Below are 17906 nucleotides of genomic sequence, written 5' to 3'. Positions count from 1 at the left end.
ATTGGGGCATATTGACCTCCTACAGGAGGGGTGTGTGCATTATTCAAGACCCCATTCGAGATCAGAAAGGAGTGACTCTTTTCTGTAGGACTTGAGCTCTTCTTGTATAAGCAGGATGGCGATTTTATCTGCCTTGTTAATGCTACATTTCCAATCCTTATGAAAGAGATGAGCCACCGCCAGAGGTGTCTGTAGGGGCCTTTTACACAGGATGATTATCGGTCACTAAAACGCCCAACAGTCACCCCAGTGATCATCACACAGGAGTGATGATCGCCTCCGTTCACAGTAAACGGGCAGTCCTTCATAGACGAATGACTACTTGTTTACACTGGCCAATCGGCGTTGGCTTTTTATACCTGCTGAAACTGAATGGCGAACTAGAAGTGAATGAATTTTTCGTTCATCAATCAGTCACTGGCAGCATTTACACTGAACGATTCATTCAGTTTTCCGTGATCCAGCAAGAATCTGAATGATGATCGCTCCGTATAAAAGGGCCCTTAGCGCCTTTTCGCTCTCCGAATTGAGAACACGTGGCGGAAGGTCAGAAGGTGCTGAAGGAGGTGAGGTGGTTGATTGACTCCTATAGGCCTGACAGGTGCCAAGAGTGTCCTACGTTGGCATATGGTTTTTATTTGCTGGGTTGGAAAGGGCTTTATGTTTAATACACAGGCTGAGGTAAGTGATGATATAGATGCCAGTCAGAAGTAGTATACTAATGTCCCATTTAGATGGGAACGGCAGTGATCTGAACTATGAGAGAGAAGTCAGCAATCACTTTCATGCTGATGAAACGGAGTGACCAATGAACTGTAAATGAATAGTGCAGGATGGCTGTACACTTAGACGTGCCAATTACTGCACTAATTTTGCACAATAATCAGTCCATATAAATGGCCCATTATTCTGTAGACACTGACCTCATTAATGGACCCCGCCCCTGTGATCTGTACATTCTCATTGCCACCTGATGATGATTACTTGTCGGTAACCTTTTCTTTATTTCCTGTGTAGCCTGAGGAGCTCCGAGACATCATCGAGAAAGCCAGAGAAATGGAGCAGAACAATGGGCACTACTTTGACACCGCCATTGTGAACTCCGACCTAGACAAAGCTTATCAGGAACTTCTGCGACTAATCAATAAGCTGGATACGGAGCCTCAATGGGTTCCATCTTCCTGGTTGCGGTGAATAGAAACCTATCGTAAGAAACCCGGGACAGTCACGGTTGGGTGTAATACACATGCTGAATATTCAAGTGCTGAAGAACCAGTTTAGTTCCGTTTTTGCAACGTATCTTTGAGTTATTCTAGAAGACGGCCAACAGACTCGGCCCAATGTAGAAGCACCAATTCAGGTTTAGTCTAGAAGCCGCATTACCCAGACCCAACTAATAGTGCAGGCTGACGTCATGGCCATCATCAGACCGGTCTGGTCGCTGTGGTGGATGATCCATGCCAAGGTATTGCAGCACAATGAGTGAGTTTTAAGCGTGGCGCACGACCTTGTAGGCCTGAGACCTCCCTGGGAAGGAGGACATGTTTACAGACACCCACTAACCTTCTTTTAGTAGGTGGAAGAGTGACTGCAGAGTTTGGGTTTAACCTTTTAACTCCCCATTTGATAAGAAAAACAGAAATCTTTTCCATTCTCACCACTGGGCAGCTCTTCTATTGTATCCGACCCCCATGTTAGCCGTCAGCGGTGGCTCCGGCGTAGTAATATGTGACTTAATGTATAAAAGAAAATTCACTGGGAATGTCTCCTACATAACTGGATGTACAGATAAGAGATTGTGTTTTAGCAATATACTTTACTAAGCCTCCCCCCCCCCCCCCACGACACATCACACATCGCAAGGTGCAGATTGCAGCGCTATTTTTTAATGAAGTGAAACTTAGTTTTTAACGGTCTAGGACTTTCCAACATTCCATTTTCTAGTCTCATCTGATGCCAGCAGCGATTCCTGTTTTACGAGTTGCAATGAATGTAAACGTATTCTTTTTCTTTAAATAAACTTGGGCTCCGCCATTTCACAGGTGAATATGCTAAGTTACGTTGTTCTTCCATGTTCACTCTTGTCCTGAGCCAGGGGTCATACAGAAGCGGAAAATGTGGAGGCTTTCTAGTATACAGCCTGTGCTAAGTCTGTCCCGAGATGTGATCTCGGGGGCCGTGTTCTATCAGAGGCTGAATACATAGAAGTCTATGTGCCCCGTCTAAGCTCCAGAGAGCCCCTAGAATCACACTACATATCCTTATGATGTCTTTTAGGACATTAGGTAAGTACCAGCCGGTTACCTGCTGTATTGGGATCTCTTTGCTTTCCGTTTCCGTGCAGCGTGGCCTGATTTACACGATACGTTGATGTATGCCACATAGTGCACGTTTTGTGGTGGCCCGCTGTATAGGAGAGCACAGCAGATTACGCTTGCCTATACCATTATAAAGTGACATGTAGCAGCCCGACGAGGGCCGAAAGAACACTATTTGTATCAGTCGGGTGAATGGGTGTTTATGCAGATATTTGATTTATACACCGGCAGCAGAAACTTATATGAACCTCCATCTGTACATTGTAAGATTGCTGGAAGTTCACTTTGATTGATTGTTCTTCAGTGTTGGCAGCTTTTAGGGCACAACTGTGATCAGTGACTGCAGCTTAGTTGCCTTGTCTAATGGGAGTCTAAAAAAGTAACCGCACCTTAAAAATCTTTTTTTCAAAAATGTAGAGAATAGGCAATTATTAACATTTTTGCAATATAAGCATCCCCCGTGTCCTCTAATAACATCCCTTGTTTATAGATCACTTCTGCCTCTGTTCCCTGACGGTGTGAAGTGAAGAAGCTGTCCTGTGCTGCAGACAGCTTCTCCTTCTTATAGGGCACCTGTTCCCTGGCAGACCCCATACATTGTCAGGGGCTCGGTGCAACAGGTTGTGACATACATTGTCACAATATGTACAGTATGTCACAACCCAATGCACCGAGACCTTGATAATAACTAGAACAGAAGGCCCCCAGCAGCACTACCACCATACGATGCAATGCAGGGGAGGGGGTCATCTGAGGTGCTCGCTTGCAAATGAAATCCTGACTCCAAAAAGGTTTTCAAAGGTAGTCTTAAGTGGAAAAACAGCGTGGCAGGCAGCACACGGGAATCTCTTGTGTAAAATGTTACATCATAGGATGTATCTTTATTCAGGCCACTAAAAAGTGACCCTGATAATATATGGAGTCTGGCAGGGAAAGGGTGCGCTGTGAGGAGAAGCTGTCTGTACAGGACAGCTTCTTCTCTTCACAGCGCTGGGAAGACGGAGGTAGCAGTGATATAGAAAACAGATGTCCAGAGAGGACAGTATGGGCGGAAATGTGTATGTATAAATGTAATAAATGTAATAAAACACAAGGCAGGCATTTATTATACCACAAGCCCCTGTGCCTGCACTAGGGAATGCAGTGCAGGCACAGCTGGCGCTCCCTCCAACTATGCGGTTAGCTGAAGATGGATTTTTCAGCACAAGCTTCATCTAGCTACATAGGGTGGGGGGGGGGGGTCTATGAAAAATGTACAGAATAGGCTAATAAAACATACCGCAAAAATGCTTATTATTGCCTTTCCTGCATATTTAAAAAAATAAATGTATGGTGACTTATTAAGTTAGTCTGAAAAACCTCAGCTTCTCTCACAAGCCGTTCAGACTGATCTGACTCTCCTCTCTGCTTTACACTCCAGTTCTGCTTGTTTGCTTTAGCAGATCACAAACTAACTGGAAAAAAAATAGCCGGTCGGTTCTTGGGGAGATGATTTCCTTTACAACAAGGACAACTTGATTCTAAACTACAAGTAATTAAACCTCTCAGTGAGGAAAAGGTGATCAGCAAATGGTGACACATGTACAGAGCCAAATGAGCAAAGCGGAAGTATTAGAGATAAGTGTTATTGCAGGCGGGACCCTCCATAGCACTAGCATTCCGTTCATGAAAGTGTTCAGAAATGGGGAAGAGAGCAATGATCATGGAGGTTGGTGGAAGACTACAACCCTCAGCATCAGCCGGCCTTAAAGGGGACAATACATTGCCTGCAGATCTAGATTAACGTGGGTTATAGGAGCTTAAGCAAATATGGCTGCTTGCTTCTAGGAATGGCATCACTCTTGTCTACAGGCTTTTCTTGGTAAATGGAGCCCATGGACCAGAGAGGTGCTGTTTCTGGTTGGGGGGGGTGAAGCTCCTTTTATCAATATGTTACCTGTGTTGTTATTATGTCACGTAATACAATGTATATCTATGGACTTATACGGCAAACACTGGATATGAGAAGCCTCCGCACTGTATGTATTACATGCCTTGTTCAGTAGTAGACAAGGCAGTGGCCATTAACTGTATATAGTAGCCAGCCGTAGGATAGGGGGTGAGGACTGTAGGCTTCTAGTATGTCTTATGGACTGTACTGTATGTATTTGCACTAGTGTAAGACATGCTGAGGCTATATAAAGTATCCTACATTTAAAGGGCTGTTCCGTCTCTGCCACATATGGCCTGAATGGGAACACTGCTGATTATGAAGTGGCCAGGATGATGCAAACAGCTGAGGGTGATGGAGCTAATCTGTTTGCACAACCCACATGACTTGTATGAGGGTTATGGGAACAGTAGTAGCTATGCTGTGTGCAGAATTCAAATTGAAGGTGTGGGCCATAATTTTGGGACCTGCACCTATCAGACTTTTATGGCAGATCCAGCATGATACATTATAAAAGTCTGAGCTGAGAATACCTCTTTATGTAGACACGACTCCTATCAGAGTGTAATGAAGCTTCTCTGTTACTTTATTTTGACTTTGCTCACAACCTTAATATATGTACACCCCACCACAAACATTAGTCCTTTATTTTTTTCATTTGTTTTCAAATACTTTTTTTCATGCCTTCTGCCATTTAGATTTATTGAAAACTAGCGCCCCCTGTGTTGCACCATTATATAAGTGCGTATTCACCTTCTGAACACCATGATGGTTTACATATAATCTACATAAAATGTGGAGTAGTAGGATGCATCACTTGTGTAGTAATCCTGCATTAAGGTTGTAGAGCCAGCAACATCCTGCCTGTAGATAGTTAGAATGAGCTCATTAGAGCTGTGTGACAGGAGCCTCTTATGGGCAGTCACTGTGATAGGAGTTTCTACCTCCCCCCTGTTAAGAGCCTGTATGGTAAAGTTCATGTAACTTCATCATACAGGAAGTTCTGGTGACTGAAATTGTGACCGCTGGGAATTACTTCTCTAACTGTTCTCTCCAGGAGTCACTATGAGATCACATGACCCAACTGAAGAGCATTTTCAGAGAGAAAGGAATAACTAAAAGTAATACATCTATATGATGTAGAATTATTCCCTCTGGGAATTATTTTGTTTTCTTTTATTGGTGTGACCCTCTGTTGTTAGAAAAACTGTCCCATTGTACCAACTAAGCTGTCCGGCGTGTGGCTGACTACAAGCTAGTAGACTGTTTCTAATTAGCTAGCAGAATTCTGAATGCAGCTCTAGAGTATTATTCAGACTGTAACGTGGCATCTATACAAATTAATTTACAAAGTTACTCAACTAGAGTTGATCATATAGATCTACATATAAAGTGTTCACAGCTTATAGGTCCTACAACTTACTAGCACCAACCTCCCTCACCTAGCATGCCAGATGAAGCAGACAGACAGAAGCTTTCAGCACTCTGAACTGAGTAATACAGTTCAACCCCTGTCCTCCCATCATGCACTGCTCACAGGATCCTGGAGGCTATGGATAAAGAGAGGAAGTAGCAAAAGGGGACAAGATGTCAGGAAGTGCATAGGGTCACATGACATACGGTAGATGGAAAATAGCTAGACCAGGTCCGGGGAGCCTATTACAGCATGGCTTACTGTGATGATGGACATTAGATCCTAAAATGTTAGTCTGTGCCTGGAATACCCCTTTAAGACAAAAATGTGATTTACATAACGGATCCTTTTCTGTTGATACATTCCAATTATGGTATTGGATGCTACATTTTTCCTGCAGCGCCTAGAAGCAGAGCCTCCAGGCGATACCAGAAGGGGTTAAGGAACCAGACCTGTGGGGTATAGGACTTTTTAATGTTGCACAGGTGATTTTCTCTAGGACAAGTCAAGATATTCCCTGTTGAGGTTCCTGGGGGACATGTTCAGGAGATACTGACAACCCCCAATGACCATCTACAAGAGGTTTCACAGTGTGTGGATATATATATATATATACACTGCTCAAAACAGGGAACATTTAATTCACACTAATCTGTGAGAAGAACGGGGCGCCAGTGGTAAACCAGTATCCTGCTGGAGGCCACTTGTAGGGTTCTGGCAGCGCTCCCCTGGTCCTCCAGTCCTGATGCTGGGTTGGTGCCCTTTTACAGCTCTGCCATGGCCTGAGACTGCTGGAGACACAGTAAACCTTGTGTGGCACTTTCTATGCAAGCTGATTGCAGGTAGCACCTCATGTACCAGTAGGGACAAGGACAATAGCCAAACTAGAGAAGAACTGTCTGCGGCCCCCACCTCCATTCCCATTTCGGGAGTTGTCTGATTGTCCCTTTCATTTGCACCAAAGCAGGTGAAACGGATTCACAATCATTTCCGCTTCCTAACTGGGCAGACTGACATCCCTGAATACAAGTGACCTGTGGTTACCCTGTGAGGCTTAAGTAGGCCCTTTATATATTTTTTGAGCATATGTATACATTACCAACATAGCTTACCTTCTTGGGTGGCACAAGCTTGTATCCTCTATTTTTTTTTTTTGCAAGGGAGACCGACCCTTGATAGTGAGAATGTGTAGGTACACTGAATACCGATAGTCGAGTCATGCCATTCATCAAAGGGTTGACTGGAAAGACAATGGAAGGGAGGGGGGATTTAAAAGTATTATATCACAACCAATCGGCTTCCAGCTCTCATTTTCAGAGATCTTTAAAAAAAATGATTGTATATATTGTATAAGCTTTCTACTCTGCAAACATTGTATTGCGATGATCCGGTCTCCTCAGAAGTATAGATGACGCCATGATCATTGATGACCTGGAAATGTGAAATTACTGTCAATGCTGAGCACCAATGTGGGGCTTATATATGAATATTTGTAGGGATTGTCCCAGGAATTAATATATAAAAAATATATATACCGTGTCCAGATTAACAGTGTTACTCGTTATGGCGCCTCCTGGTGGTCTTTGCATTCTTTCTCTGAACATCCACCCACTGTGTCTGAGCCGGTGGTCACTAGTGCCCAGTCCTATCGCATGGGTCTCTTGTAGAGAGGCGGTGGAGTGATGACTACTGGTACCGTCTACATAAGGAGCATAGGTGCAGTAAAAGAGGCTCCACCTCATCAGCGCTGAAGAACAGCAGGGGGCGCTAGAACAAGTATGTAACAATATCTAATCACAGGAGGGTTTCATAAAAAACTAACTAAGGAATTGGGTGTGTTTTGAGATCTAACAGAATAATGCTATTTAATTGCACTCGTGGCAGTGAACATATCTCCTGGTTCTGGCATCTTGTATCGGACAGCGTTAAGCCTTAACAAGTTTCTCCTTGGTTTTCTATCACTCCTGTATCTGCACTGTGTATGGACGAGATGTCACAAGCTGCACAACTATGTACAAATGTAACATGGTCTAGATGTTCAATAAAAGCACTGTTGTATGTGGGAGTTTTTCTTTTAGATGGGGTACACTAGACCAGTGTTTCTCAACGCCTCCCAACGGGTCATGTTTTCAGGATATCCTATAAGAACACTTGAGACGCTGACATTAATTACATCACCTATGCGACACTGGGGAAATCCTTAAAAAACATGACCTGTTTGGGGGGTTGAGAAACGCTGCACTAGAGGATGCCACTCATGAATATGTAGGAAGAAATTGACATCAGGGTGTTCCTCTACACCAGAGTTTCCAAATCTTTTCAGCCTCAGGTACCCCCCTGCTAATATTAATATATATATTTTTTTTATATATCTTGGGTGTCCCTACCCAAAAAAATTCTCAGCAATATGTGGACCTCGAGTCATAGTGGCCCCTTTTCTGTCCCCACAAGTAATAATGCCTGCTTTTTCTGCTTTCATAAAAATGCTTCCTTACTGGTTCCCAAAGTTAATTATGCCACTTTTTCCTCCCCCCACCCCCCCTACAAGTGACCATGCCCTTCAATGGCCCACATCACAAGAATATCCCTTTTTTTTTTAATTGAGAAAAACACTAATCACTTGCGCGCTTCCCGCGACACTCCAGACTGTAGATTCTTACTTCTGGGTAGCACCAGGACTCGATGGGCTCTGGGTAGGCTCTGGTCCTAGCTAGAAACTGGCCAGCGCTGGTCACTTTTATCAGCATGTACATGTATCCGGAAAAAACAGGCTGGAGAGGGCTGGGGCCATTGTAGAATCGCCCCTTCCCCCTGCTCTCTACACACCACCCCACTGTGCACCCCTCATTATGCATAATCAGCCCTGTGCCGGCCCTTGACCTGGCGCTGCACTAGATGACATGCAGGCTGATCACCTACTATTCTGCATATTGTGGCCCACAGAGAGTGGGAACAGCGCTCCTGGCTGGTTGCTTTGGGGAGCTCCAGCGCCCCCTGCTCTGCTGTTCAGACCAGTCCCCTGCGTAGTGTCCTTGCACTGCATGAGTGGAAAGTGGTGACCTGACAAGAACATCACGTGACACCAGCACTTCCCAGCAGATGATACATTCTAGCCCCCTACTCTCTGGAGAAGTGTGCAACAGGTAAGTGTTTTTTTTTTTTAACCCACTGAGAACCAAGGTTGGGGCCTGGCAGCTTCTCCTGATTGGGTATCACTGCTCTACCTGCTAACACTTTTCTTAATCACAACTCTTCGGACAAACTTCTTGACAAAAGTAAAACCCAGTTCTGAATTTCAGCGCCTTCACACTGGCAAGAACATTGCACGATTGTCGTGCGATGCGAGAGGGAGTAAAAATGCAGAATTATGAAACCAATGATTTTTAATGGTTTCCCTTTACATTAGTGATGTTTTCACTCACGCGATTTTGCAAGAAGACAAAAAAATATGGCATGTCCCATGTTTTTGCGTTTTTTTTTTTTTTTTATCTATGTTTCCCTATGGAGCCTCTTTTTTTTTTAGCACAAACTTGCAATTTTCGTGCGATGCGTTTTTAATATTAAAAAGTCCTACTGCCCTTTGTGTTAAAAAAAAAATGCGACAAACTCGCTTGAAGAAATAACACGTGAGCAAATCGCACAGGGCAGTGATGCAAAAAAAAAAAGAAGCAGAACTGAGGCTCAAAAACCATTAGAAAAAAGTTGCGATATTGCCACGATTTTCATGTAGCGATATCGTGATCGCCAGTGTTCAGGAGCCCTTATTCATACATTTCCAGGAGGAATAACAGAGGAACATCACAAGGCAACTTTCTAAGAAACCTTTCACCATGAAATACTAATTGCGTAGAATAGTAAGGGGATGTTCACATGCAGTAGTTGGCATATAATCTGGGCATGGATAATGCACACTGGCATTCAGTAATAGTTATATGCTTCTGATTGTTCACCATTATGCTGCTTTCAGAGGAGCGTGTTTTTAGCGCCATACTTGGTCTGTGGTTTACAGACTGTATATTTATGTATCTATTGCCACGGCTGCAATTGTCATGCCTATTTACTTCAACGCTACTGGATATAAGTTTACATCCTGGCTGCGGGGCATGTATACTTGTGTCCCATGGCTGGTGCAGGATCAGAAGCTGAGCCCGCGCCATCCTGTGTGACTGAGAGCCCGTTACCTGCTGCAACAGTGGGTATAGATAAGAACAGTGAGCCCTGCTATTAACCCCCTACATGCCACAACCTGTGATGTCATCAGCCCTCTGTGATGTAATTACCAGCTTGCCATTGCCTATGATCGCTATTGTAAGCAATAAGGTATTGCAATACAGAAGTTCTGCAATGCTTTATCATAGCTTTTATAGTTCAAGTCCCCTACAGGGACATAAAACATGTGAAGAGGAAAAAAAATGTAATAAGAAAAGCACAAATCCCTCTGTTTGTGCACCCCCCCCCCCCCCCCAAATTTTTTAAACATAAAATACCAACTATTTAAAAGTTTTTATCATCGTATTCATAATGACGTGTACAATAAATTAACACACTGTTTATCCTGCATGGCAAACACCATAAAAAAAATTGCTAAAGAATGGAGGCAAAATGCTTATTTTGTTAATTTTGCCTCTGAAAAAAGGCAATAGAAGTGATCAAAAAACCCATATGTAACCCAAATAATAAAATACTAAAAAGTACAGCTTGTCACACAAAAAACAAGCTAGTACACAGCCTTGTCCATGGAAAAATAAAAAAGTTGTGGGACTTTGAATGCAGGGATGTAGGGGGGGGGGGGGGGGGGGAGGTTTTTATTATGCAAAAGTGGAAAACCTCTAAAAGATAATAATTTTGGTGGTCGTAATTCTATCGGCCTGCAGAGAAAATGTATTTGGTCATTCATGCTGTATGATTAACGTGATTTTAAAAAAGTGTTTTCTCTCCTTGCTCTCAAAAAATGAATGAGGCTGGCTGTCCACGGGCGATATTTCATTGCGTGATTGCGCGCGGAGCATGCTTGAAAGGCTTTCCATAGGATAACTACGGCAAGCGCAGGCCAATGTACACAAGCCGGAAATCCATAGCGATTTTTCCACTCCCGCTAACAATTGCGGCATGCCGTGATGAACCTATCGTTATCCTAGGTTCATTGCGGAAAAATCATGGTGACTTTAGTGTTCTCCCGTGGCGTTAAAGCGCAGCGCCCTTGGCCAGGCAGCCTAACTGTTTTAAAATACATTATGTGTAAGTGCAAATGAAAATTGTTGCGGTCTTTGGGCCAAAATGGGCTGGGTCCTTAAAGGGTTACAAAAAAAAACACGCCCACTGACCTATTTTTTTGTGCCTTTACCTCTGTCTTGCTATTTTTCTCTATTGGGCAAGTATAGATCAGTACTCTCCCAGTAGAAAATAAAATACGGCGAGGCAAAAACATTAAATACTGATGCCATACGATTGTAACACGTCCTTAATAAGGGTTTGTGGGGTGGCTTGGTAGACTGCTTGCCTGCTCGATAGCAGTATGATGTAATTCTATGGCATAACATCATACTGCAGGAGCAATCAAAGCATCGTAAGTTGTGTACTGTGGGGGCTAAAAAAAAAAAAAAGTAAAAACAAGATCAATAAAATTTTGCTAACTTAATAAAAAAACCTAACATTTTTAGAAAACCCTTTTTGCCATATTTATTATTGTAAAACTCCGCTCTATCAAAGTAACACATTATTTATCCCATACGGTGAACGTCATACGACTTTTTGATTAAACTACAGGATGTCCCGCAAAAAATGAGCCCTCACACAACGATGTTGCCAGAGCAATAAGAAAAAAAAAACGCTATTGCGAGCAGAAGATGGTGGCAGAAAATAATTTTTAAAAGTGTAAATGTATTAGAAAAAAATAAATAAATACTGACCCATAGAATAAAGGAATCATGTCATTTGTGCGCCATTGAAACAAGACATGCCGAAATTTCAGTTTTTTTTTTCCCATTTCTCTCCACTTAAATTTTTTAAAACATTTTTCAGTACCTTATATGGTACATTAAATAGCACCATTGAAAAAAAAAAAAAAACTCATCCTGCAAAAAACAAGCCCTCATACAGCGACATCGATAAATAAATAATGGAGTTACAATTTTTAAGAGGGAGGAAAAAACAAAAAAAAGCTTGGTCACTAAGGGGTTAAAGTAGCAAACTGGATGACAAGCAAGCACCGCCAGCTTGTGTGGGGTCACATGAAGAGGATCACACAACATACGGTGCACGCTATATAAACAGGAGCTCCAGCCCGCATCACATGGCGGCTGACAGGGATCACAAACCTTGTGACTACATTTGGCATTGTGTGACCATGTGTATGTATGGAGGGGGGTGGGGGATGCATTTTATACATCACTCTGGGGTGCACAAGCTCCTTTGATACCTAGACCAGAGTTTTAGACTACGGTCCTCCTTCACCTGGTGACCAGGATGGTCGCTTCTCTGTGATAGTGTACCATCCATGTAGGTGTATATATCACACACATCGGAGCCTGATGTGATGCAGTTTGTCATCAGAGCAACGCTGCCCTCATGTGTATGCTTTATGTAACTACACTCAGGGCTTATTCACACGGACAAGAATCTCACGCGAGTCTTGTGTGTTGCAAGATGCACAAAACACGTACGAATATGACCTACATTCTTTTGAATTGACTTATTCACATGACTGATATATATATATTTCTTTTCCCTTCCAGTGATGTTGCAAGGATGACAAATCACAGTATGTTTTATCCTTTGGCGTTCCCTCAGAACGCCTTGCCCATTGGTTTAAAAGACCACATGTTGAGCGATGCGCATGCAAATGAGTTATGTTTCTGATTGCAAGCAATAGGAAACAATAGCGATCATCTGAAGTGTGTGAAACCATATCATCCACAACCCTCAGGCCTCCCCTACATCCACACAAGTGGTGCAAACCAACTGGTTCAAGAAGTAGCAAATTCCCTACTTCAGTCCTGTGCTATCACGGTACATCCTCAGTGAAGAGGAGGGCGTAACGGGACCTGCACGGTGGTACCCGGGTATTCTGGGTAGTCTTTGGTGTTCTAAGCAATTCCACTAAATCATTCTCCTGAGCCTGGATCCTCGTCTCTAGGCAGCCGTCGCCCTCCTCATACGGGTCTTTTCACTAGGACACACAGGGTGACATTTTAAGTCACAGTTTATCTTTCTGTGTTTGCTCCATGTGGCCTCTTACCTTACAAGCCCTGGTGCCCTTACTTATTTGTCTCCGCCTATGCAGAACAGTCTGCCCACCCTGTCCAATCCAATGCAATAAAGCTCCAGGTATTGTGCTCTCGGGTTGGGTTGCGCCCTCTAGTGCTGAACACCTGACGTGTCACCCTACTGCAGACAGCCCCGTTTCTGTTTTGACCCCATATGTGGCTGGGCTTCATTACAACTGTTCTCAGATAGTGGGTTTTGTTTGTTTTTCTGTTTTTATCCAGCCTATGTTTATTATCTATCATTAACCCTTTCCCATTTGATTCGCCTGCCACCCGCACACCGCCCAGCTCATAGTTATTGTAGGTGGAAAATTGTGTTGTGGATTCCTTGGAATTATAAAAATAAACTGGCATTATTTTATTAGCTTTTTTAAAAATGTAACTTTAGTTAGGATGTTCTTTACTGCATGCTTTTATCTAGAAACTAGAAGTAAGGCCAAGGGCATGAGCATAGGTGCAGTCTGTGTGCAACAACAGACTAGGCTTGAACACACGGAGCAGCCGTAGTGCTAAATCACCGTTTTTTCACATGCAAGAAGAAGAAGAAGAAGAAAAAAAAAAAGTCAATGGGAAAGCTGTCTGGATGTTGCCCAGATTTCCTGAAGATGTTGCTAAGAAATGCACAGGCAAAACTGAGTGATTTATTTTTTTTTTTTGTGGACATGGAAACCAGATGACGGACTGAAGCGTTAGGCTCCCTCCACACAGTCGAGCCCGATCTCGCGGTCGCCAACATGCATTTTCACTGTGATGTGTCATTTTTCTGGCAAATGCCTCTGGCGCTGCTTTATCTTCAATGGGACTCCTTGCACCGCGCAATGTGTTTTACTATCCCATTGAAAACAAAGGAATGGGAAAATCTAAAACAAACAGCAATGCAGTGTGGGAAAACATCTCAAAAGAATACGATTTTCGAGTTATGCGTCTTGCCCCGCACAAATCTTGCACGATTTTCTCAGCCGCTTGAACCCAGCTTTAAAAGGAGAACATAAAGAACTGCACTGAGATGGGAAAAAATATATTGTTTTTTGAAAATGGAATACTGGCGAGTTTTTATACACATGTACATTTGACCTAAGGCTGTACAAATTTATCTACCTGCGGGTGGTCAATGCATTCCTATGGGGCGCGGATCCGCATGCGGGAAAACCGCTCCGGGTTTTAATTTTTAATTTGCCCGTGGACATGAGGCCTTATAAGTGCTGTGCCTCAAGTCATCCACTGAGATTTGTGGCTGTGGGGTATTCCCAGCACTGATCAGTACAGATCAGCTCCCCCTCCCCTCTGTCAGAGGCTATGTGGCCATGCTCACTCAACAAGCTCTCTCCATTTACTATGCTTTGATAAGAAAATGCGTCAAGACTAGAGATGAGCGAGCGTACTCGGAAAAGCACTACTCGCTCGAGTAATTTGCTTTATCCGAGTATCGCTGTGCTCGTCCCTGAAGATTCGGGTGCCGCTGCGGCTGACAGGTGAGTCGCAGCGGGGAGCAGGCGGGAGAGAGGGAGAGAAAGATCTCCCCTCCGTTCCTCCCCGCTCTCCCCTGCAGCTCCCCGCTCCTCCCCGCTCCGTGCCGGCACCCGAATCTTCAGGGACGAGCACAGCGATACTCGGATAAAGCACATTACTCGAGCGAGTAGTGCTTTTCCGAGTACGCTCGCTCATCTCTAGTTAAGAACCTTGCATGTTTATGCAGTTAACACAAACCGTTGTGCAATTGGAGGCCTCGTTCACACAAGCGTTGTTTTCACGCATTATAGGTTGTGTCTAAATAGCACAAACAGTTTCCTATAGAAGCGGTCGGATGAATTTTAGATGCGCTAAATACTCACACCAATCAAAGATAGGACATGTGACTGCTATGCTCACATCGAAGGTCCGTGGTGCGAGAAATGATAGGACCTGACCCATGTTTGGTGCGTGCTTGCCCCAGCACCTCGAATCGTGTGACCAGGCTGGAATTACCCGGTTCACACGATCTTTAGTGCAGTATAGCCGCAATCTTCTCACGCGCCTATACTGCGCTAAAACAGCGCTCATGTGAACGAGGCCTTAGTCAGATATTTAAATGTGTTGGAGTGCTGAGGCGTGTGTCTCGGTTACTGTATTTGGCGCAGCTATGGCTTATGTACACATTTACCTGTTGGCAGTGCTGACTTTTGTCTCTAATTGCATCGGTCGCCATCCTCTGCTCATTGCCCAATAATGACATAGGTGGACTAGAGCAAACGCTCCTTCCCTGTACAGAGACACAATGGCTTGAATCTCCGTGCATGGAGTGAGATCTAGAATCAGTGACCAAAACAAGTTGAATAACTGACCTCATCGAGGAGGGATTAGCTGGCTTCTTCCCTGACTGGTTCCGACAGAAAATGATTAGACCTGACAGCCTGGAACACAGCCACAAGCCAAGAAAGGCAAGATTAACCCATTTATCCTCTTCCCGACCGGACCTTTATAGTCCAGGGACCAAAGAATGTTTTTGCCTTCTTCTGGTTACAAATTCTACTTGGCCGTATTTTTCGGGAGATTAGTTGTATTTATTTAGTCTATATAAAAGTTAATGGTTTTTTACACCATTCAATAAGCACCTACTTTAGATTTATAACGCAGATTGTTACAGTGATGGCGATATATTATAGATATGTAACAATATAAGAAAATGTAAAAACTGAGGGGGAATTACTAGAACAACAAGTGTTCCCCTATCTTGTGGAGATCTGCAGGCTAGCCGCTAACCTGCTGATTGGTGGAGGTCTCTGCAGAGACTCCAATCGATCCCGAGAACCGGGACTCCTGTGCGCTGTTCTCCTGTCACTGCAGGGGTTGCTTCTCACGCCAAACGGAACGCTGGCCAAGCAAGATTTTATAGTATGTAAGGCTGAAAAACAAACAAACAAAAAAAAAAGACATGTCCATCCAATTCAGCCTATTAGCCCCTAATGTTGATCCAGAGGAGGGCAGAAAACCCCCAATGTGGTAGAAGACAATTTTCTCAACTTACGGCCTCTTTCCCACGAACATATATCATCTGGCCGTCCGATATACGCTGTGATCTGATGCATTGGATTCCAATGAATCAGATCACATGGCCGTATTTCTGAGACGTAAAAGCGTCCGGACGGCCAATATAGCGCCGGACGTTTTTACGACGGGTCCAAAAGATAGTCCTGGAACTATCTTTTGGGCCAGAATACATCGGTCGCTGCATAGGCTCCTATGGGAGCCCATGGCAGCGGTGTGGCTGCTAAACTCCCTCCCTCTGCTCTCCTCCCTGCTTGCAGGCCCCTCCCTCCCCATTGTCGACAGCCAGCAATGGGAGAAGGCGGGTTGGTGCTTAGCTCCGCCCCCTCCTATTATTGCAAAGAACAAGTGGGGAAGAGAGCTGAGGTGAGCCTACGAGGGTGAGGGAGGGGAAAGGGACAACGGCATGGTGACCTCAGCGTCTATGCGTGCACAAGCTTCTACGCCCCAGATGGTAGCGTATATCGGCCAGCCGTGAAAACGCCAGTCGATATACGCTCCTTGGAAAAAAAGAAGCTTAAGTCTTACCGGACTGTAGTTTCCAGTCTCACTTTGACCCCTTTTTGAATATCGTGGAATGAGAGATCTGCTCCTCTTAAGCCTCCTGCAGACGTGTGTATTTGCGTACGTTTTTTGGCGAACACAAAATCTGTGTTCACAAAACAGAGAACAGAACCCATTGATTTCCATGGGTTCACGCTCATAAGCGCGTTTTGAAGAGAAGAAAAAACAAAAAAAAAACACCTGCTCTATTTTGGGGCTGAAGTTATGCAAAAGAGAGGGCCACTGCACAAAATGTTGGAAAAGAAGATAGTTGGACCTCATTTAGGCTTTAATAGTCAATCAATTCCACAGAAAGGGAGTGTCACGCACGCAAAAAGTACAATAATAAGCACCAGACAAGTGCGCAACACTGATTACCTGGCTCTTTAAACATCATTCATGAGCAATTATGCTGTGGGGTATATATATTAGTGCTAGTCTGAAGCCACCCTCACTCATTTGAACCCTCCCAAAAATCAAGAATGCAAAAGTTTTCCTCCTTCTTTCCTTGTACTGTAGTGTTAAAAAAAAATAAAAATCGTAAATGCCTTGAAGTGGTAATCCAAACCTGAAATACAAGGAAGGAAGCAGGGAACTACTGTTCGAATGGATTGAAGAATAGCCAAAATGGCAAAGAATCAGCCAATAATCACCCCTAGAAAGACCAAAGAAGAGCTTACCAGCGAGTCCTGCTACACGCAGAAGACGATTATGTGAAGCTGTGTTACCAGCAAGAACTTCCTTTGTTGAGAAAAAAAAAAAAAAAAAAAAATACAAAAAAAAAAAATGCCCTGTAGAGGTTAACATTAGCAGAAGAACACACTGACTGACCCAAAGAGAAATGGTGCAGCTTTCTGTGGACTGATGAAAGGAAAATTGTTCTTTTTGGGTCTAGTGGCCCCAAACAACAGATCAGATGACCCCCGAGCACTGAATAGAAGCCACAGTACACTGTGAAGACAGTAAAGCATGGTGGTGCAAAACTCATGACATGGGGATGTTTCTTAGACCCTGGGGTTGGGCATATTTATGGCATACATGGGATCATACTTTAGGAGATCATGTTTCCCTAAGCCGAAGAACAAATGCCCTTGAAATGGGTGTTTCAACAGAACAATGACCCAAAACACAAAAGTTGTGCCACAAAATGCAGTAATTCAAAGTAATAAAGTGAGATCAAACATTGTTTCAGTTTAACATTTTTGAGGTTTGGAGTCGAAGTGGATGTGCAGGCTTCGCAGTGTGTTATCGAAATAAGAGTTCTAATAATCTTGCCCTTTGCTTTTCTCAACTCTCTATTTCTTGACCACCACTGTATGCATCACCTCTACCAACTGAGGTCCCCTTCCGAGCTAGACTTGACCGGTGTAACGAATCTGCAGGACACCGAATACAACAGACGGTGAGACCGG

The 17906-nt window shown here is 43.8% G+C and overlaps 1 protein-coding gene across 2 annotated transcripts in view; it reads left to right on the top strand.

Annotated features, from left to right (window-relative positions):
• Positions 1-7720, top strand: part of PALS1 (protein associated with LIN7 1, MAGUK p55 family member) — a 62626-nt gene extending 54906 nt beyond the window's left edge. For both annotated transcript variants that reach the window (XM_066608699.1, XM_066608700.1), the window contains exon 14: positions 1018-7720. In XM_066608699.1, the coding sequence (XP_066464796.1) occupies positions 1018-1194 (177 nt within the window). In that variant the 3' untranslated portion in view covers positions 1195-7720. The remainder of the gene's footprint in view (positions 1-1017) is intronic.
• The last annotated feature ends 10186 nt before the right edge of the window (positions 7721-17906 follow it).

Source organism: Eleutherodactylus coqui, chromosome 6 (genome assembly GCF_035609145.1).
Source record: "Eleutherodactylus coqui strain aEleCoq1 chromosome 6, aEleCoq1.hap1, whole genome shotgun sequence".
Classification (NCBI taxonomy): Eukaryota; Metazoa; Chordata; class Amphibia; order Anura; family Eleutherodactylidae; genus Eleutherodactylus; species Eleutherodactylus coqui.
The sequence above is the reverse complement of the archived record's forward strand: the minus strand, read 5'-3'. Positions and strand labels throughout refer to the sequence as shown.